A 23,139-nucleotide genomic window follows, 5' to 3' on the forward strand; every position below is an offset into this window, starting at 1 on the left:
ATGCGAACTACACTTATTCTATGGTTTGTTTGCCTGTTTCGCTGAACAAAAAAAAAATAATAATAAAAATACAATTTTCCAGTAGTTCCCAGTAGAGACTGAATAAGTGGACCATGACGTAAAGCTCACAGTAGTGATTCTCTTCCCTTGGGTTCGATTGCCTACGTATTACAATCCTCCAAGAAGTGTTCGAACATAAGTCTGTTTCATACTGTCGTTACTGCCACTCACTTTAATAGCGTGTCGGTGCCCCTTTGGTTGCTACAACACTGCACTCTTCTTGGGTAGGCCTTCTTTCGGTTGCAAAACCCCCGTCAGGTTTACCACTGAGCGGAACCCGAAAGATTAGAGGCCCCAATAGGTTGGTTTGGATTTGCTGTTAAAGAGCATAGAACCCAGAATTTTTAGTGTCGCTACTGCTTTCCTCCCAGGAACCATAGACTGCAGCGTCTATGGTTGATGATGTTTGGGTTACGCTACGCCGCTCTCTCAGTGATAATAGAAGGTGAAGCTCCGTTCATGGTGTGCTCGTATAGACTTCACTCCCTCTTGACGCCTTAAGCTTCTAATTGATGTTCTGCATAGATATCTGATGAGATTGGTAGCATGGAGTGAGTTTCTGTGTATTGCTGGACGGTGGTACCGTCATGCTCCATTTCATCATGACATCACCCACAGTCGATTTTTTTTTTTTTTTTTTTATGAAAACCCCAAACACGAAAGGTATCAAAACCTATAGTACTTAGTACCGTGCAAGGGTTGAAGGAGAAGTATGGGGGAGAGGGATGCCGGAAACTTTGCTCTAGAGACTAAACATGGGTTTCACCACTTCAAGCCTCCAATAAGCAAAGTGGTGGTATTTCACCGGTTGATGAAAGGATGGTACGGACTACGAATCGATAACCCAGCAATGTGACATCCTACAATAATACTACTCTCGAAATTAGTCAGCTCGGCTGTACGTTCTCAAACGAAAACAACTAACTTGTGTGGCTCATGCGCCTACCTTATATACCGGCCTGAGTCACTTGTTTATCTGGTAAGGTTCAATGATCTATGAAAACAGGGGTACTCAGATACTTTTTTTGAAGGGTAGTATGTATATAACGTTTTTCTACAATTTTAAAATTAGTAAACTTTCAATAAAAAAAAATCGTTTTTAATGTCGAATTTTCAACTCAAAAGAAGCCCAAAATATTTTGTAATAATATTTAATTAATATAATTTCAACCAATCCCGAACTCAGCCCTAGTTCGAATTTTATCTTTTTGAACTGCAGATCTGGTAGTTTAATCATGAACTGGTTCATATTATGGGTTTGCTCTTCAATATTTAAGAACGTTTTTTTTGTTAGAATTTAAAGCGTTTGTTTCATTCGACCTTAGGACAATGACAGTAAGTGGGAAACAAAACAAAGATCTATATTTTGCTAAAGTTAGCCAAAAGGACATTAAACTTTGTGAAATAAGGTGAACGGCCGTTTTTTAGCGCGAGCTACATCACTCCTAATACCCAACCAAGTCCATTTAGGTTTCTGGGACATTGAAACAAATAAGTAACGCCTTTCGTCTTCTTAGAACTGCAAATCAGTACTAAAAGACGCGCTTCTAGCTCTCGCCCTCTACAAATCAAAGCAATAAACTTTTGGTGTCACCAAATAACGTTATGAAAAAATAGTTCCACTTTTAGATTATTGCTTATATTTTAAGGTAACTCCACCACAAAAATAGAACTTTTACACTCTGTAAACAAAATTTCAAGAAATTCAAATAAGTGAGAGAATTCAGGTGACATCCTGTTGCCAGCATTTAGTTAAAATTAACTTATGGAAACGCATGATTTCAAGTTTACGCATAGAACTTTGAAGTGCGTTGTTCCATAAATAAGTGTTTTTTTGCCTTAAAAATTGATTGGCAACGTTTCTTTTCTTTCCTTTTTTTTTTTTTTTTTTTTGTACAGATGTCGTGTAAGGCTGTAATTATACGGGCAGAAGAAGATATGCGAATAAACGCTAGTTGGTTTATTCCTCTGTTGCTACTCCTTGCATGTTAATTTCATGTTTTTGCGCATGCGCTTTGATTGCAGTTGTCATGGATGTAAAACTTTTCTCAGTAAATCTTGACAGATCAGGTTTAATCTTTTGGTAGTTAAAAAAAAAAAAAAAAGAAAAATAAAGTAAATGACGTGATGGGTAATATCAACGTAGCACAAGATGGCATTATTGTATGGGTGAACCGCTCGGACGCGTCATTCATTTACTATTTTGGTTCATACAAAGCAATCTAAGTAAAGCTGTGTTTATTTCTCTGTGTTTGCGCCTTTTGTAGCATATGATAGTAAGAGGTTAAGTAAATAAACTTGACATTCTTCTGCACAGGCTATCGTTTAATTCTCAAAATGTTAGCGTCACCGTACAACTACTCAATTTTCGGCAAACTGCCAATAAATGGCAGCAGAGATCTGACATGTCGTCTGGTAGTTGTAAAGTGGCCTAAAGTTACGTACTGTATATGAAACGGTTTCTGAGTTGCATAATGGAAGATCTGATGCCTGAACAACGTTTTGTTATAAGTTATTTGATTTGACGTGGTATGAGCGCTACAGATATTGTAACAAAAATGCGAGAGGTTTTTTGCTCTGTCTTCAAACGGTTCATTATGAAACTCACAAAACGGGTCACACTTACACCCACCTTAGGAAATTTTGTAACTACCAGACATGTCAGAACGTGCAACTGTATCAACATAATCTTGCACATACACTCTCCTACCATCCACCAGCAGTTTATCGAAACTTGAGTGGTTGTACGATGGCGCTGCCATTTCACATATTAAAAAATCAACCCGTGTACATTTGCGGTAGTTTTGTTGTTAAAAGAAAAGAAAAAAATATTACAGATTATTTATTACAAAGCGTATTGTGCGTATTTCGGGATGAAACTTGGAGACCAAGTTTAAGATAAACAATGAATCATACCAAGTTTGTTTCTTTTTGCTGAATAGTTTCTTAGCGGTTTCTATTCACAGTTGTGGATATTCTCAAGCAGGCCTTAGCGGCCTTCGATTTATCTAATGATGTAAATTGATATAAATAAAATAAAATATGTAAAAAATATATAAATAATGTAATGATGGTATTTAAACTTCACTCTTTCCAACAGTTAAATATTTCCAGTTGTACCCTCCCCCCTAAAACGCCACTGGTGTAACCACCGTTTATCATCACCTATGTAGTGAAGGTTACTAGGCCATTGCCCTTGTAATTACTTCTCCAGACGATTCCTATCCCTACGATGCTTCCTCCAACTGCTTTCACAGACAAAGCCTGTGGGAGTTTGGCAATAATTCAAACCGTCCCTCATCCTGGTGATAGGCTTCTGAGGCTGTACATGTCACCTTGACCCAGAGTCTGGGAAGTATGTAAATAGAAAGTCATTTTTATTTTACGAGTTTTTAACCTTCGAAAACCAAACCCCTTTCTAAGTCATAACAAAACCGAAAATTCGGTTTTTGTTATGATTTATAGGACTATCAGAAAAGAGCTACCTTTCTTCTTTTAAGAGTTTACAATTTACAATGGACGATTAGCTTTTTAATCGATTTTTGTTTTATTCCTTATTTTTATCGACTCTAGATAAAAATAAGGAATAAAATTTCCTGCTCCTTACAAATAGCAGAGTACAGCGCGCGCGCGCACACACACACAGCGGTTTTACCACCTGATCATTCAATGAAAGCAAGTCGAGCCTTCGAATTACAAATTATCACTTCGAGTTCTTGTGGTAGATTCATTCCACTCCCCATTACACAGATTTAGTTTGTTGAATTTTCTTAAAGATATCGAAGGTATAATGTTCTGTTTAAAATATGTCAAGTAGTGTAAAATAAACTGATATATACACACCGCGTGTGGGGTGCTGTCGGCGAGTTTTTTTTTTTTTTTTTTTTATCGGCTTGTATAATCAGATCAACGTACTTTATTCGGTTTGATTCTTTTTCAAATCACTGACGCTTTTTCAAAATACTGTATTTGATCGATGTATTCTCAAACTTTAATGCTGAATATACCAAATTTTATTTCATAAAAATTCTATATTATAGTGCACTATACTAACTTTTGGATTCTAATCTGATTTTTATTTTATTGTTTGCTTTATTTTCTTATTTTTGATCAAAAGCATACCTTGCTGTGCAGTGTACGCCATTTTGTTCACAGTTGTTTATGAAACTTAACACTAGGGGGCAGCCCGTTATATAACCAAAACTTTCGAAGTCCATACCTGTTTTTGACACCAAAATTAATTATAAGTAGTATAATTTAATAATTATGAACATCCTGTGGTGGACGGAATCCTGGCGTACCTTCCTTTTATATCCACGATCCAGACGACTGCTAGGAATCCATTTGTATGTGGCACTATCACTAGCGATAAAACTGCAGATTCTGACCTCCCATACGAGATTCACAGACGAAACCCTGATCCTTCGGGTCTCTCGCGGCAGCCGACCTGGCAGAGTGGTACAGGTTCACACGTTGAACCTATACGCGTTGTACAGGTTCAACGGCAGGTTACTGTGCAACAGTTAACATCGCAATACAATATGGAAAATACAAGAACAATGTCCCAAATGATGATGATGATGAGCCGCACATTCAGACGTATGGAGTTTCATAGCAGATAACTCCATAATTGTTGTTGATACCACGGCGATTGCTGTGGTATCAACAACATGCTGGTTGGACACTGGAGGACTGGAAATGACTGTACTGGTCGGATGGGTCAAAAATACCTGGTGCAACACGCCGACGGACACTTTCGGCGAAAGCAACACGAGTTTATGGACCCATCGTAAATGGTGTCCACTGTCTAGGCAGGGGGCGGTGGTTGCTTAATATGGGGCATGTTTTACTGGCAAGAACTAGAACTTGTGGTGCGTATGGACCAACGTTTCACCGGCGAGGTCTTTTTTTAGTAATACATAGCGTTAATGGTTAAGCGACATCTGTAGTTTTCCAAGCCTCTGCATCACTGATGAGGTTTACCAGCAAGTCTTAGGAGGCCATGTGCATCCTGCCATGTTACATTTTTTCCGGATCTTCCAAGACAATAATGCGCCTTGTCATCGGTCCTGCACTGTGCACGAGTAGTTCGGGAAACATAGTGAAGATATTGCCTATCTTGATTAGCCTCCAAATTTGCGTGACCTGAATCCAATTGAACACTTGTGGGATGTTTTGGAATGGGAAGTGAGGAGTATGGATACGCAACCGTAATCTCTTCCAACACTATACAAAGCCTTGCAAGCAGCATGGCTCAGATCCCTACGGACGTTTTCGGACATCTAGTGGAGGTAATGACTGTGTAGGGCGGGCGGCTCATCCGTGCGAACGGTGGCCAACACAGTATTAGATAGGTGGTCATAATTCAGCGATCACATTGTGTATATTTGTGGGTGTGTTAAATGTTGTATTGAGTTTGAGTTATTTTCTTAATTTTATTTCTGTGTGATACCCCTATCAACATACCGTGGTGAATAAGCTGTATCATGTCTTATACGTGCAATGAAGATTATTTATTTGATACCCTTGGGATATCCGGTTCACTTCGCTGCAAGACACCACTTAATAGGCCTTCTACTTTCCGTGGAAGGTTAAACTCAAGAATCCTTGAATATGTGTCGGAACCGATTGTCAGAAGGCTAAATCCAAATGGGCAGAACAGATAGCGCCTAGTAGGGGTCTCTTGGAACAAGAAATTTTGAGGAAAATATACTGAGAATGATAATCTTCAAGGAAACATGCTTTAATGATAATTGGAATCCATTGGCAGGTGTCAGCAATTACGAGTTTAGTTTGCTGTGCATTCGGTTGAGTAACACACTACCCTCTAAAACCCGTTGATTCAGCGTTCTTTATATCAAGCAAAATTTGTCCATGATCAGTTTTTTCCTCTTCTTCCTTAGCACTCCCCACATTATAAGAGAATGATCCTGCTCGTAATCATTTATTGCAATTTTTTTTTAACATTATAAGTATGAAATTTATTATACCTTTTATTATTATTACCACATTATTTTAATAATTTTTAATAATTTTTATTTAATAAATGCTTATTTTTAAATTCTTATTAATAAAATATTTATTTTTAATTATCATTCATGCTGGCGCCTGACGAAATATTTTATCAGAAATTTTCGAAATGTCAGCGTCAGAAGAAAAACACGTTTTGGTGCCCTCTAGTAGCGCTTTTGTGAGGCAAGAAAAAAAAAATTATCGTTTGCAAAATGATTACTGAAGTACGTTATTGATCAGTTCATGGCCACTTTTTTTGAAATAATTGAAATTAATATTGAAATTACTACATCTAAATTCAAGGTTAATTATGCAATTTCTTATTAGCAAAAACTGTTAAGGGCTAAATAAGGCAAAAATATACATAAACTGAGGAGTGATTTATGGAGAAATCACGTGATTTCATTTTGGCACTGTGATAGGCCAGACACACTTTTTTTTGGTAGCGCATCGGCTTCTGTGGCCATAATGCACCTTCCAAGATTTTTGCAGTACTTTTTGATCCAAGCCCGAGGCGGGATTCGAACCCGCGACCTTTGGGTTGCTAGGCAGGCACTTTACCCAGCGGGCTAGCCCAGTCGGTAAAACCAGACACTGGTTTTGATTTATTTTTCTCAAAATATGGTAAATTCTAGGGAGTCAGAAATAATTACACTGCAAAAGGGTATTACTCCCTCTGGTTGCCCCTCTAACATGTTGCTGTAGAAAACAATCCTCCAATAAATCCACAAAAGTCTTGCTAGCGTGCGAGTGACCAACCCACAAGTTCCAGTCAATCTGGAAAGTTAAAATCCCCTATTACAAGACAATCTGATTTACTGGCCCATTCTATTTCTCCGCACAACTGCTCATTGTACTCATCAGCGTCATTAGGCCTATAACATACTCTTATTCTCATTTTCCCTTTTCCAGTGTTTATTTCACACCAAACAGACTTAACATTGCACTGTCCACCCATGTCAACTGGATGCGCTTCCTTAGATTTTATGTGTTTCTTAACTAGCAGCATAACCCCTCCTCCCTTCCTGCCCTGTCTGTTCTTTCTGTACACATTGTACTCCACAAACTGCACTGCTTATATCTGTGTAACATTATGTCTCTGATATCCCAACAATATCTGCCTTTGATGTCTTGATCAGCACTTCAAATTAATCAATTTTATTTACTATACTTATACCATTTGTGCACATGCAAGTATACATGCACTTGTTCTTATTCTTAGTTACCCTAACACAGACCATGTATTTTCTTGTTCCATGGTGACTCACAGCAGCTCTTGAAGTGTCCAGCAACTTGCTCTCTAGGCTGCTGCTCATTACAATAGAAGCAGTGCAAGAATCACTTTCGTTTCTGCCTGCGGCTACCGTTAATCTTTTAGCATTACAATTAGCATTAGCAAAGGCACATGACGCAAGAAAGCAAGCTTATATAGCATCAGCCAAAAAAAAAAAAAAAAAACCTTATTTCACCCATCCACTTGCTCCAAATGTTTGTCAAGTTCTGCCTTGAATCTATTTAAGCTATCAACTTCAACAACGGCAGATGTAAGTTTGTTCCAGCAATCAACCACCCACTGGCTAAAGGCAAACTTCCGAACATCTATTCTACAACTGTCTTTCCTCAGTTTGAATTTATGCCCTCTCAGGTGATTATTCTGACCAAGAGGAAGAATCCCATCAGCATTGAGCATGCTCAAACCATTCAAGACTTTATACACCTCAATCAGATCACTTCGCAGGTGCCTAGTCTCCAGACACTGTAATTTGCAAAATTAAGCCTTTCTTCGTAAGAGCAACCCTTTGTTCCATTTATTAATCTTGTTGCCCTTCTCTGTACTCGCTCCAACAGCTCTACATCCTTCTTAAAATGAGGCCTCCAGACCTGTATACAATACTCAAGGTGTGGCCTGACCATTGCCTTATACAAGGGGATAATCACCTCCATATCCCTGCTAGAAACATTCCTGTATATCATTAACAAGACACCATGAGCTACTCTTACAGACCGTCTACACTTCTCAGAAAACTTCATATATGCCTGCACAATTATCCCAGGTCCTTTTCGTTCTCTACCACTATCAGTGTAGTACCACAGAGTTGATACGTGACTCTGGGGTCACGTATCAACTTTGATACCAAATACATGGGTATCAATATTATTCGTTGCATTCAGTTCCTTTGTGACGACGTCATAGTATCCAATCAAATTGGTCAAACAAGACTTCCCCTTAACAAACCCATGCTGTGTCCGAGCTATAACTGAAGTCTTGTCTAGATGATCCTACAATGCTTCTTTAACCAGTGCCTCCATTAATTTCCCTGAAACAGAAGTTAAACTAACAGTCTGTAATTACCTGTGTCTCCCTTTGATCCTCCTTTGTGGATTGGGGTCACATTTGCACATCTCCAGTCCATGGGTACCTCCCCTGAATCCAAGTCTGTAACAGTCTGTAACTAACAGTCTGTAATTACCTGTATCTCCCTTTGATCCTCCTTTGTGGATTGGGGTCACATTTGCACATCTCCAGTCCATATGTACCTCCCCTGAATCCAAGGAAGCTCTCATAATTATGGCTAAGGTTTTGCGTACTTCCTTTGCCGCCTCCTTTAATATAACTGGATAGGTTCAATCCATCCCAGGTGCCTTTCTTATGTCTATCTTCAACAAGCTTACTGCCAGAGTTCAATACACCTCTGGCATTCCCCTCCCTGAATAACTCCTCATGTGTGAATGTAGATTCAAAATATTCATTTAGTTTGTAAGCTACCTGAGCAGGATCATCAACAGTTGAACCATCGATATCAAGTGAACCAATCTGATTCATCCCCTTCCTTCTACAGTTTAGATAAGTAAAGAACTCTTTGCTCTTTTTCTTTGCATCCTTTGCCAAAGATTTCTCGTAATCTGCCTTTGCGTGCCTAACCTCCTTTGTGACTTGGTTACAGACCAGCTTATATCTATCATAGGCTTCTGTGTCACCTGTTATTTTATATGTATCTCATGCATTTTTCTTCTCTGTCTAATTAGTTCATCTGACCTCCATTTAGGCCTGATTCTTGAACAATATTTCTTAGTTGGTATGAATAGCCTAGTAGCTTCCAAGATTAATCCTTTGAATGCTTCCCATTTTGAATTTTCTGTTGGTAACATCATCAGTTGGTCCCACCGTATAGAATTTAAATACTGTCTCAGACCACCGTAGTCACCTTTACGAAAGCAAAAACCCTTCCCTTTACCCTTGATGGTAGTTACCTCTTTGAGTAAATCCCACTTCAGCACACTCTGATCACTGCCACCTAGTGGTTCCTTTATCTGCAGATTCTTAATGCATGCATCATCACTACTGATAATCACATCAAGAGTATTACTCCCTCTAGTTGCCTCCCGAACATGCTGATGTAGAAAGCAGTCATCCAATAAATCCACAAAAGCCTTGCTAGTGTGTGAGTGACCAACCCACAAATTTCAGTCTATCTCTGGGAAATTAAAATCCCCCATTATAAGACACTCTGATTTACTGGCCCACTCTATTTCTCTGCACAATTGCTCATTATACTCATCAGATTCATTAGGCCTATAACACAGACCTACTCTCATTTTCCCTTTCCCAGTGCTTATGTCACACCAAACAGACTCAACATTGCAGTCCACCAACATCAATTTGATACACTTCCTTAGATTTTATGTGTTTCTTAACTAACAGCATAATCTGCCCCCCCCCCTTCCTGTCTTGTCTATCCTTTCTGTACACATTGTACTCCCCAAATTACAATTCTGCACTGCTTATGTCTGTGTGACACCACGTTTCTGATATCACAACAATAACTGCCTTTGATATCTTGACTAGCGCTTCAAGCTCATCGAATTTATTAACTATACTCCCAGCACTGGTGTACATGCAAGTATACATGCACCTGTTTCTACTCTTAGTTACCCTAACACAGCCCATGTATTTACTTGTTCTACTATGACTCCCAGCAGTCCTGGAAATCCCCATTGCCTTGCTTTCCAGGCTGCTGCTCAATTGCATTTCAATAGAAGAAGTGCAAGAATCACTTTCACCTCTGCCAGAGGCTACTGTTAATCTACTAGTCCGTGTATCCCCCCCCAAGCTAGTAGTTTTCCGACCCACCTAACTCTGCCTCGATAGCATCAGCAAATATTCTTGCACCCTTTATATTTAAGTGTATCCCATCCCTGTAGAAGCAGTCTCTCCTGTTAATAAGCACAGACCAGGCTGAGAAAAATTCTACCCCTTGAGCCTTGCACAATCTCTCCAAGGCCGAATTGATCGATAAGGCTCTAATTGTATACTCCCTCCTATCGTGTCTGGGCAGAATTGCAGACACTTTCAAATTCAACCCTAATTCACGGCTTTTTTTCAAGAGTGACCTGTACTTGTTAAGTAATTCCTCCGGTCTCCTACTCTTAATATCATTAATGCCAACGTGCACAACAATATCACCCTTTGTGCCCTTAAAAGATGATATCTGCTCTACAACGTCATCAGCCTTTGCCCCTGGCAGACATACCCTTGTCCCGTTCCATCTATCCTTTTTGCACAATATGTTCCGCGTTTTTCTGACATGAGAGTCACCTACAACAACTAGTTCCTTAACTAACAACTTCTGCGAATCTCCCAAACTAGCAGTTTTCCGACCAACCTAACACTGCCTCGATGGCATCAGCAAATATTCTTGCACCCTTTCTATTTAAGTGTATTCCATCCCTGTAGAAGCAGTCTCTCCTGTTAGTAAGCACAGAACACGCCGAAAAAAATTCTACCCTTTGATCCTTACGCAATCTCTCCAGGGCCGAACTGATTGATGACTCTCATGATATACTCCCTCCTATCGTGTCTGGGCAGAATTGCAAACACTTTCAAATTCAACCCTAACTCACGGCTTTTTTTCAGCATTGACCTGTACTTGTTAAGTAAATCTACAGATCTCTCGTGATGAGATACCACAGGTTAGCCTTGTAGGTGAATTTGCATTTGGTGACTAATGTCACCAAAGATGTCTTTGGCGACTCAACAGGTGACTAATGTCACCAGCTGAAGGTGACTAATGTGACCAGCTAAAGATGACTAATGTCACCTTCTGCTGCTGTAATCAGTAGCAGAAGCATTTCCTGAATTTCTGCGTATTTATTTATTTTATTATTATTATTTTTTTTTCCCTTCCAAACTCGTTCGAGTCGGAGATTTTTTTTTTGCAGGCATCAGAAAGAAAACTGATGCGGCATTTACCTTATGGGTTTTGGGTGCTTTTTTTGCTTTGTTTTGTAGGCTTCCGGTATGGGCAGCCTGGGAGCAGGGTTGTTGGCACTCACCGGTATTGCACTATGGGTGTTAGTGCTGGGTGTTAATGCAAACAGCGCAGAGAGTGAAGTAGAACCTGGCCGGGCTTCACTTGCATAATGATAGGTAGCAGATACTGAGGTGGTGCCTGCTCCCTGGTGGCAGAGGGGGCCTGTTTTTTTATATAACATATTACAGACATTATACATTATACACTACAAGCCCATTCATATAATACTTAAATACAGGTGGAGATGGACGTTAGTCTGGGTGCCACCTTAGACAAGTACATACATACATAATAAAAATAAATGAATTTTCGCGTAGTGTGATTCAAGATGGTGAGTTAATCAGATGAACAGTTGTACAGCTGTGACAAAACAGCATTGTATTATAAACTCTTTCCCGACAAGTCACTGGATATTAAAAAGGCACCCAGAAAAGCGGGCATGAAAACTAATAAAAAGACAATTACTGTGTTACTGTGCAAACAAGACTGAAAATCACAAGCTAAAGCCATTGTGCATCGGTAAAAGCCAAAGTCCTCGACTTTTACTGATGCACAATGTCTTTAGCAACTCGAAATCTCTACCTGTGGTTTATAAAAATAGCTCCAACGCTTAGATGACGTGATATTTTTACTTTCTGGTTTTAAATTGAATTCGTACCATCGGTGAGATGCCACTTGCTTTCCAAAAAACTTGAAGAAAAGACTCTGTTACTGTTGGATCACTGCACAGCTCATCTTTCGGCTGATGTCCTGAAATCGAAAGATGGCAAGATCAGAGTCGCTTTTCTGCCAAGGAACACAACTGCACTAATTTAGCCCAGGGCATTATTTGAGCCTTCAAAGCCTACTGTCGTAGTGAGTTACTTGTGATACTGTGAACTCAGAAAATTCCAGGTCTAGAATTTCTGAAAACATTAACACTGAAAGACTGCATACAATATTGAATTAGCTTTGGAGAAAGTAAGCCCAACAGCAATTGAAAACTGTTGGAAAAAATGAGATTACTACTTTAACCTTGAATTAGCAGCATTTTCAGAACAAGACGCAAGGGCTGCTTGGTGGTAGCACGTACCTGGTGTAACACGTACTCGGTGGTAGTCTTGGAGCAATGACCTGGCTGCTTGGATTGAGGAGGATATGGAAGCTCCAGTTGCGCATTACCTGAGTGAGGAAGAAATCGTAGCCTCTGTGAACAGTGGGAAGACAATCGACAAACAGAAATCTGGTGACAGAGGGAGGGACGTCAGAAGATAATGTGGATGGCTCTTGCAAGGAAAATGCACCAGAAATTAACTAAGTTCTTGAAAACATTAGTGAGATGATAGCGTGGTCAAAACGTCAGAGTGGTAGTGAACATCTTCATTTATTGCATCTGACCACTATTAAGAATTATGTACTGGAAAAAACACTATCATCAGTTCCGACAAACTAGACTACACGCCTATTTCAGAATGAATGCGTAAAATGTGAGTCTATAACAGCATTGTGTATTAGTAGAATGTAAAGGGAATGATATAACCTTTGTGGTATTTGCATGTTAATTATTCGTTAATTTATTTTATATTTCTGTATTATACACAAATCAGTCACTTTATTATGTACACCAAATAGCGAGTAGGATACCCCTTGGAATATATCACTCAAACTTTTACAAGGCCACTGCAGCTTGTGGAATGGAGTGTCCTAGTATGAAAATATGAGGTAGAAAGAAAGCAGAAATAGGATGGATGGACCATGGCGTTGCTTGTTGTCCAGAAGATTTGAGCAGATAGAGCTCCATCGAGTGTGACCAGACCGGGGTCACCGGGTCCGGAAAGATCCCACCCCTTGCTAGGTTTAAAAAAAAAAAGTACTGCCTGCGTGAAATTCAGTACTAGTCATCACCATAATAGTAGATCTCATTCTTCGCTGTATCAGTCTCGATAGTTGTCTTGTCATCTGTTGGTGTTTTCGGTGTGTCCATTTATTCCACTAGTATATCAGTGCTTCGGAATTTTGTTGATACAGGTTATTGAGCAGATTGTAGAGACACGTGAGTATTGCAATTTACAGTTTCTAAGGGAGAGGTTGCATTATTCTGAGCCTTCTTTTGAATACTCTATTGGCATAGGTAGAGAAGGCTTAGGCGCCCTCCTAGCCAGGTGGGCAGGAGCAGCAGTGGTAGCACATCGCTTCTTGATTAGACCGGGGTTCGAGCCCGTCACCACCAAATACGGAGGATGCGGAAAGGTCAGGGAATGACCACCGCATATCCCGGAGCAATATGGCCTTAGTTGCTAATGCTCCTAAAAACCAAATAAACAAATAAACAACAGCGTAGCACATGCTTCTTGATTAGACCGGGGTTCGAGCCCGTGACCACCAAATACGGAGGATCCGGAAAGGTCAGGGCAATATGGCTTTAGTTGCTAATGCAACTAAAGCCATATTGCAAACTAAACCAAACCAAATAGCAAACAAACAAACAGAGAAGGCTTGGAAGCACTATTTGGAGGAAGCGAAGAGTGGGGCAGTATCCTCTGATGTGCTGGTAGTTATCAGTTGGAGCTCCATCCGAAACTCAGAATAGGTTGGGCAGTCAAAGAGCCACGCCAGGATCTGTGCCATTCCTGCCATTGGCACAGAGGTGAGGTTGCAATGCCCTGAGAGTGGAGCTTCCAATTGAGGCTGCCGTGGCCTGTCAAGAGAAATGTAGCGTATAGACTCGGGTTCAGCCAGTTGAGCTGGTTTTTTGTGTGTTCTTTCACTAAAGGGAAAAATGACGCCGTCACCATGCCAGGGGCCAGTTACTCCAGATTTGCTGCCAATTTTCGATTAGTTTAATTCTTATCCTTTTTTGTTTCTGCTGCTTTGCTTTGTGCGGAATCAGGGGAGATGCCATTTAATGTGACAGATATGCCCTTGATGTTATTTAAAGTTACAGTACTGAACCTCTATATCTATGATGGGGGGGGGGGCTTGTCACATATTGCTTGGAGGGCCTGCGTCGAAACAGTCTATTATGCTCTGGAAATTATAAGAAGTGCGATCCTTTGTGTCTGTTGCAGATGGTTTTGTATGGCTTTGATTATGGTAAGGTGCCTCCAGGCACTGGCATCATAGGTAAGGATCGGCAGGAATATACATTGGTAACAGAGCTTGGGAGTTCACCCTTTTAGTCCCCGATACTTTCTAATTATTCTGGAGATTTTTCCTGCACATTTCTCTACTTTTTCTTTCAATTGCTTTCAGTGTGGTACGAATACATTTTATTATCCAAGAGAACACCTAGATACTTGTAGGTGCTCTCTGGGCAGAAACAATTTCCAGATAACCTGCGATATCCAATTGTTATTTAAGCCCAATGTGTATCAAGTAAACAGTTCCCGCACCATTACATTGCCCACACTTAGACCGAAATGGATATCAGATGAACTGATGGACTTATGGCAGAGAAGAAAAATGCATGGCATATATGTAAATTATCATGCAATTCAGAAGCCTATGGTAGATATAAATTAGTCTGTAATCAAGTCACAAAGGAAGTTATACAAGCTAAGGCAGATTAAGTCTTTTGCAAAGAATGCAAATAAAAGCAGCAATAGCTTCTTTACTTGTGTAAGTAGTAGAAGGAAGGTGTTAAATCACATTTGATCCACTAGATATGAATGGATTAACTGTTGATGATCCTGCTCAGGTTGCTGACAAACTGAATAGGTATTTTGCACCTACATTCGCACATTAGGGAATTCTTTAGGGAATGGAATGTCTATCAAATTCTAACAGAGCTAAATGATTTTGTGATAACTGAAAGGAAACTGGAAGAGAAATTGTTGAAGATAAACTAAAAAGGGGATGACTCGATTAGGTGAGATATATCCAATTATATTAAGGCAGGCAGCAAAGGAGGTAAGCAAACCTTTAACCATAATTACTAGAGCATCATTGGATTCACGGACGTTCCTGGAGATGTGAAAATGTATCCCAAATTCACAACGGGGATCAAAAGGTGACATGAGTAATTACAGATCTGTTATCATGAGTAGTTACAGATCCTGCATTACTTGTTTAACCAGTGATTCCACTATTTTCTTTGGAATTTCTATTCTAGAGATAATAATGGAGTCACTGGTTAAAGAAGTAATGCAGGCCCATCTAGACAGTAATGCAATTATACTGCAGTCTGGATTTGTTAAGGGGCGATCTTGTCTGACCAGTCTAATTAGATACTGTGATGCAGTAACAAGGGAACTGGATGCAAAAAAAAATTAATTTTGATATCATATACTTGGATTTGAGGAAAGCCTTTGATATTGTTGCTCATAATAGACTGCTGTATAAATTGGAGCAGTGTGGCATTAAGACAAAGTTACTGCTATAGATAAAAGGATGATTGAGCAAGAGAAGACAGAGTGGTTATTAATGGACACTGCTCTTCCAGGACTAATGTTATTAGCGGAGTCTTTCAGCGTTCAGTGCTGGGCCGAATTTCGTTTTTTATATTTATTAATATATTGATGAAGGTATATCAGGCTTAATGTCCAAGTTTGCAGATGATACAAAAGTTGGCAGCGTGTTTTATGACAGGAATGACAGTACGCTACTGCAACAAAGTCTAGAAAAATTAGACAAATGAACTGTGAAATGGCAGTTTAAGTTGGCATTGACAAATGCAAGGTACTGCATATGGGTAGCAGTAATCCCAGATTAACGTAACAACTGATGCAGTAACAAAGGGATTGGATGCAAAAAAAAAAAAAAAATTAATATCATATATGGTAATAATTTTGATATCATACGATTTCAGGAGAGCTTTTGATAATACGAACTTTGAGCCCTCGTGGGTAGCACAGTTGGTAGAATCGCCGTCCTCCCACCCCCACTGGGTGGAAAAGACCTGAGTTCGAATCCTGTCAATGACGCAAGGAATTTTTATGGGCATTTTCACAACGTGGGTGAGTTAGTCGGTCTCAGGCTAAGGTAGCATGGTTTTTTCTCCCGGAAACTCCGGTTTTTCTTCCAGCAAACAGCAATTCGACAACAGAACACACGCAGTTTACAGGCATATTATATACTGTGCATTATGTCCTAAGTTACTGATGCCCCTAAAACACCACAACAATGAATGGATCAATCAATCAACTGTGTGGTACGGGATCATGTTGTCAATTTGTTGCAAGACAGTTCGGTGCATAAGAGTTCGCTGTATTTGACAATTCCTTTCATGACAGTTGATATACGAGAAAATATGGTGAATGACAGTTGCGTGAAAGACAATTGGTGACTACGACAATTCGTTGAGAACGACGATTCGGTGATTTCTTTGAGAGAATTCTGTGTATTGCAAAGCAAGACAGAAAATGCAATCTTTTAACATGCCGTGCTGAAAAGCGTGGATTTAGTGATCACTATAACGTTCGTGATATTTTGTATTATTTATGCTGTCCACCTTCGTTTTTTAGGAAATTCTATTAAAAAAAGTGCCACGGACAGGTTAAAGATTGGGATACGAGAGAATCTAGTTCGCACTTTACTTTCACTTCTGTAAGTTGCATTTTCTAGGAAATGCTTCCCTGGAGATTGTATAGGGATGGAAATTAGAGTCTAAGTCCCTTATGTGGAAAAGCTTTCTGGCTCAGCGCAGTAAGGCATTTTCACCAGAGTCCGTGATTGTTCCCGACTATCCTAAGGGATGGTACCCCAAAAGTCGCTTAGTTAGTATTAAAGATGTTAAAATATGGATAGTCATGCCGAAATATGCATGTACTCGATTGCACTCCCGCTTATAAGAAGGATCAGCGTGAATCCTTTATACGAAATAAATGGATAAAAAAAAAATATATATATATATTTTTTTTTTCTAAATTTCTGCATTCCTCCTTTCTAATTCGCCAAAATTTCTTTAATTTTCCATATCTTTTACTTCACTGATTATGTTAATTTCTGATCTCTGTGTGATACACCGAATTGTTGCGCACACACCAAATTGTCGTACAACGGGTTGTCTTGCAGCGACTTGACTTGGACCTGTGTGGTACTACATTCAGCACTGGGGAAACTGAAAAATACTTTGGGAGGTAATTGTACCGTCAGATATGAAGTTCTCTGAGCAGTGCAGACAGGCTGGCAGGACAGCTCATGGTGTATTGTCAATGATATACAGGAACTTTGTTAGCAGGGATAAGGAGGTGATTATCCTTTGTACACGGCCATGGTTAGGCCGCGTTGAGTACTTCATGCAGGTCAGGAGGCCCCATTTTAGGAAGGATGTAGATCTTCTGTAACAGGTGCAGAGAAGGAGAACGAGATTGGCGAAGGTAACAAAAGAAAGACTTATATACTAAGAAAGGCTTCAGTTCTGCAAATTTTAGCGTCTGTAAACTAGGCATCTGCTAGGTGATCTGATTGGGGTTTCAGGCTTTGAATGGATTGAGCAAGCTCAGTGCTGATGGCATTCTTCCTCTTGCTCAGACCACACACACACACACACACACACACACACACACACACACACACACACACACACACACACACACACACACACACACACACACACACACACACACACACACACACACACACACGTGGGGTTCAAATCGAGGAAGGATGGTTGCAGGATAGATGTACAGGAGGGAGTTTGCCTTCAGCCAGCGGATGGTTGATTGCAAAATCTTCCATCTGTTGTTACTGAAGTGGGTAGGTTAAATAAATTTAAAAAAAAATAGACAAATTATTAGAGGGGCTGGACAGGTGATGTGAAAAGTTTTTTTGTTTTGTTTTTGCTAATGCTTTATAAGATTGCTTTCTTGCATCTTTTGGCACTACTAATACTATTTTGCAGTTGTGGATCAGTTGGCAACATATAGTTCGAGCCACAGCGAATCTTTTATTAATTTGACATTAGCATCGTTTTCATTGTTTGTTAAAGTATGGATTTTAAATGAACAGTGCGTGATCTGTGACCATAGATGTAGTACTCGCAAGTATCACAGTGGTTATAATCTCTCCTACCCGCACCGGCTGGAAAAAACCCGTGTCCTCATTGCCAGTCAATAAACAGAATGCACATATTCTGTTTATTGAAGCATCAGCTGAAGTGGACATACACTTTGTGGTGAATCATATGAGGAGAATAATTGTTATACTGATTTTCAAACGTTAACGAAATGAATCAGAAAAGGCGAATTGTCTTTCTTTGTCAGCGTCGGTCAAGAATTGTTGGTATCTGCATATTGTAAGGAGGACAGTTTTCAGTCTTGTTGAAAAATACTTAAAGTGGTTTCTTTTAAAACTAGCTGTTGCGAAAATTGTTTTACAGATTTCCTTGAGCAAAAAATAATCGCTTTCCCTACATGGGCAATATTTTTAATCAACCTCATGGGCTTCTTTCTGCCGAAACATATTTCTTATTGTCCACCACTGAACCGGACTGTTCAAACTTCATTATTAACTTAGAAATACAGAATTCTCCCGCTAGGGTGCGTCGCTAACCCGTAAAAAAACACCCTCTCTTCACAGCTTAAGTGATATCAACTCACTAGTGCCTATCCAGCAAAAGTATTTTATTAAAAACTTCCAAATTTAGTGCACTCAATTTAACGTATTCGTAGGCTGTTGTATTTGCACTATTAACCCCTATATTTGTGGGACAGACGAAAGCAATATTTTATAAACCAGCTGCAATGAGAAAATGGGTAAACACGATCGTGACGAAATACGAAATTGTGCTATGTCTCTCTAAACAGTCGGTCAAGTGCTGGACGAAATAAAACTAAAAGCAAAGCATGACATGCAAAACTTGTTACAGCCATACATGACTTAAATGGTTTACTTGCAGTAGCATTTTAAACCTGCTTAAAATATAGGACTTCTTTAAGTCCTACTTACAAGGCGGCTAAAATATTCTATTTAGACTGGGGTACGAGAGAATTATAAGTTCAGTTGAAAATATGGAAAGTATTGAAATAAATAATTTTGCAGTATTTAATATTTCCTTAAAATTTATGTTTATAAATTACATAAATAAAAATTATTATTAATATATAAATATTTGCCGTCTGCAAGTTTAATGAAACTTGCAGACGGCAAGAGGGCGCTAGTGTTTCAGTATGAGATGTAGAGAAATGCCAAAAAATGAAATTTATTTAGTTCTGCTGTTTGGCTGAAGCAAATTAATAAGTTATACTCGTTTAGAAGAATGGTATGATAACTTAAATGCTTCTAATTGATGTTTAGGATTTTAATATGTATTCCTGTGGTTAATTAATTTAAGTTGCAGTCTATGCTATATATTTAATTCATAATATTAAATGAAAATATGCAATTTTAAACTAAAGGAAATTTAATTCATTCATAATATAGAATTCTGCAAAATTATTTATTTCAATACTTTCCATATTTTCAACTAAACTTATAATTCTCTCGTTAATTTCCTAATAAAATAATCGTTCTGAAATCAGCTGAGGTAGGGAACTGATTCTAACAGTGCTGACCTGATCTGTTAGGATTTATAACAAATACCAACTAGAGAACATCGAATGGAATGTATAACAAGAGGTAAGCACCTGCTTAAAGACTGGTTTTTGAGTAGTTTCGAACACTGAGGTACCGCTAGGTGGGCAGAACGATTTTGTAAACTAGACTAATGGGTGAATGCACTTTGCCATAATGTTACTCGGTGTTATGGATCTTGTAGGGGAATCTTGTGTTTCAGGTGAATGAGCACACCAGTTCAAAAGGAACTGGGACTTAGGAACACCTTTGATTATTCAAGACATTGAATAGGATCCAGTGGTGATTTATGTTTTTGGTATTGTACACAAACTGGTGGAAAACCATAAAATTAGTTTTTCCATATTCATTTTACATTTTCTTATCCACCTTAGATGCAGAAACTTGGCGATTTGCATGGGGTAACCTTTATTCGCATGAATTTTATTTTCAGAGTTCCGATTATTTAAACAGCTTCCCAACCAGTAGGTTTTCGGGGGAAAGGGAATTCGTACATGCCTGGAGTAGTCCTGGTTCCTCTGTCTTACCCTGTTTCGAAAGTTCGTTTTTCAGCGGAGATACCTTTCTAATTATAAAATAAAATATTGCATTGGTATTGAGAGAAGTGAATCAGAAAAGAGGCATTTTAAACATAATCAAAAACATTGACAAAATTTGTTGAAAATGTGATCTGTTATTTTTTATTTATTTTATTTTATCTGCTATTTTTATTAATGTTAAACCTCAATGAGGTTTAACATTAATAAATGCAAAATAATGAATTTAGATATGAGTAATCCTAGAATGACAACCCATCTAGGTACCACCAAACTCAAGGTAGTTGATAAGGCAAAAGATCTAAGGGAAATGTGCGATCCGATATGAAATTCTCTGAACATTGAAAACAGGCTGCAGAACAGTTCATGACCGTTCTGGTAATAATATATAGGAACTTTGCGAGCAGGGACAAAGAAGTTATCATTCCATAGTGTAAAGCAATGATTAGGATACATCTAGAATTCTGCATATAGGTTTGGAAATCTTATTTGAAGTGTATAAAGCTGTAAAAAAAAAAAAAAAAAAAAAAAAAGGTTAACTAAACCTAGGCACCTGCGAGGCGATTTGATTGATGTGTATAAGACCTTGAATGCATCGAGCAGGCTCAATGCTGATGGGATTCTTCCTCTTGCTGAAATTACAAACCTGAGGGGGCATAAACTGAAATTGAGGAAAGACAGTTGTCGAATAGATATGTGGAAATTTGCTTTTAGCCAGCGGGTAGTTGGTTGGTGGAACAAACTTCCATCTATCGTTGTGCAAGTTGATAGCTTAAATAAATTCAAGGCAGAACTAGACAAACATTTGGAACGAATGGATGGGTGAAATGGGAAGGTACTTTTTTTTTTCTTTCTTTCTTTTTGGCTGATGCTGTATAAGTTTGCTTTCTTGCATCATATGCCTCTACTAATATTAAATGCTAATGCTAGTGTTGTGGAACTGGGCAGTTTGAATAAATTTAAAGAAGATTGGACAAATTATTGGCAAGAATGGGCAAAATTATTAATTTTGTCCATTTTCTTAATTTATTTTTGGCTGGCATTGTATAAGCTTTGCTTCCTTACATCATATTGCCAGTACTAAACTAATTATGCCAAATATTATAAATGTCTGTCTGTATAATGTAGAGTCACGACAAGGTATGGATCAAACTAAGTTATGATGCTGTAGGGTTTTACCAGGGGAAAGAGAACCTTCAAACAAAGGCTAACAAGAAGGAATCCTGGTACATTCCAAGGTGTATAGATTCTAGTGGGTCTGACTATATCGGAATATGTGGGGTTGAGAATGTTTTGTTATTAAGGAACCATATCTTTGCGATCGAATTACTGACTAGCATTTAACTTTTATCACACATTTCATCTAGGCCTTTGTTCATCTGCCACACTTGGGCAACCATCTAGAAGCAGTTGGTATTTTTCTACATTACAGTTTTTGACAATAAACGATTGGGATAATAAAATCAAATGCCCATTCCAGGGTTCAGCATCATTGCAGTGGGAAAGTGCGGCTGCCATTTTAAAAAGTGGTTGTCAGTGCCATATCGCCAACTTTAAACAGCATAAACTTTAAAGAGACGTAGTGATACGGTTATGTGGCTTTTTGACTATTAATGCTCCAATTTGTATTTTATACGTTTCAAGGTACAGTCAGCCAATAAAAATAATAAAAAATTCGACATTAATCAACAAGGCTTTAATAAAAAAAATAAATAAAATAATGAATTCGAAGTATTACACATTTAACGGATGAAATTTTAGTTTTTAAAAAGAGCACGCAGTACTAGGAGTAATTTAAAATATATGGGCTATTAAACCAGAATTTATAATACCTTATTTTGACTGATCGTTGGTGTTTTTTAAAATGAGGACAACGTTATGTGAATTACGCCATATTCACCTTAAAGTGAGGTCAGTAACTGGTTACAGGAGGATGATAAGGTAATGCTGCAACAGAAATTTTAAAAAGGAAACAAAGTGATTATAATAACGTTCATTGTACTGTCTTCGACCTGACCTAGATATATCGTTAGCATTCTTACCCAAACAGCTAAACTTTTTTATTTCTCTCAGCTAACTAAATATACCTACAGTTTTTTGGTCATGGCAAAAAGATAGAATATGGAATGGTTACTATAGCAGCGCAACGCGAAGAGTTTCAAGTGACGCAAGTGGAAACTTCTTGTGAATCTGTGAGATGGAAGAGCAGTTCTTGTTAGTGAATGAGAAACATGCTCTGATCTGTAAATTGAAACTCATCAAAAAATGAGTTTAAATTTACATCAAATTTTCAAATACATGACGTGCACCTCTTGATACAGTTAAGTTTCTGAGCTAGAATACGTGCTCGATATAATTGGATAAAACGAAGATGAAAAAATAAATCAACTTACACCGATGTACGATAGCCCGTTGTCCTCTTACATAAGCCAAGCACACGGTTATCAGTAAAATGCGTAGCATGTTGATCCGCGGCTGATCACCTGCTTACCCACAACGAGCTATGAACACTTGAAGTTCCAGCAACCGACTGAGAACCGGTCTGAGATGTGTGCCTATTATTGTATGGAAAAAGTGAAGAAGTAGGCCAACCAGCCAATACTCGTTGCTAGAAAGCCCCTAGCTATACCTGCACATTAAAACAAAAAAAAAAAAAAACAATGAAGGTGGTGATAGTGGGAGACAGGAGTAGATTCTGGAATAAAATTAAGTAAAAAAAAAAGGAAAAC

At 38.7% G+C, this 23,139-nt stretch overlaps 1 protein-coding gene across 1 annotated transcript in view; it reads right to left on the bottom strand.

The window, feature by feature from the left end:
* LOC150084020 (NPC intracellular cholesterol transporter 2-like) overlaps positions 1 to 22,926 on the bottom strand; it is a 39,337-nt gene extending 16,411 nt beyond the window's left edge. Inside the window, exon 1 of the mRNA XM_090375865.1 lies at positions 22,804 to 22,926. Within this exon, the coding sequence (XP_090231991.1) occupies positions 22,804 to 22,873 (70 nt within the window). The 5' untranslated portion in view covers positions 22,874 to 22,926. The remainder of the gene's footprint in view (positions 1 to 22,803) is intronic.
* Positions 22,927 to 23,139: the final 213 nt, after the last annotated feature.

The sequence above is a fragment of the Mastigoproctus giganteus genome, chromosome 6 (genome assembly GCF_048544385.1).
Source record: "Mastigoproctus giganteus isolate SK-2022 chromosome 6, ASM4854438v1, whole genome shotgun sequence".
NCBI lineage: Eukaryota > Metazoa > Arthropoda > Arachnida > Uropygi > Thelyphonidae > Mastigoproctus > Mastigoproctus giganteus.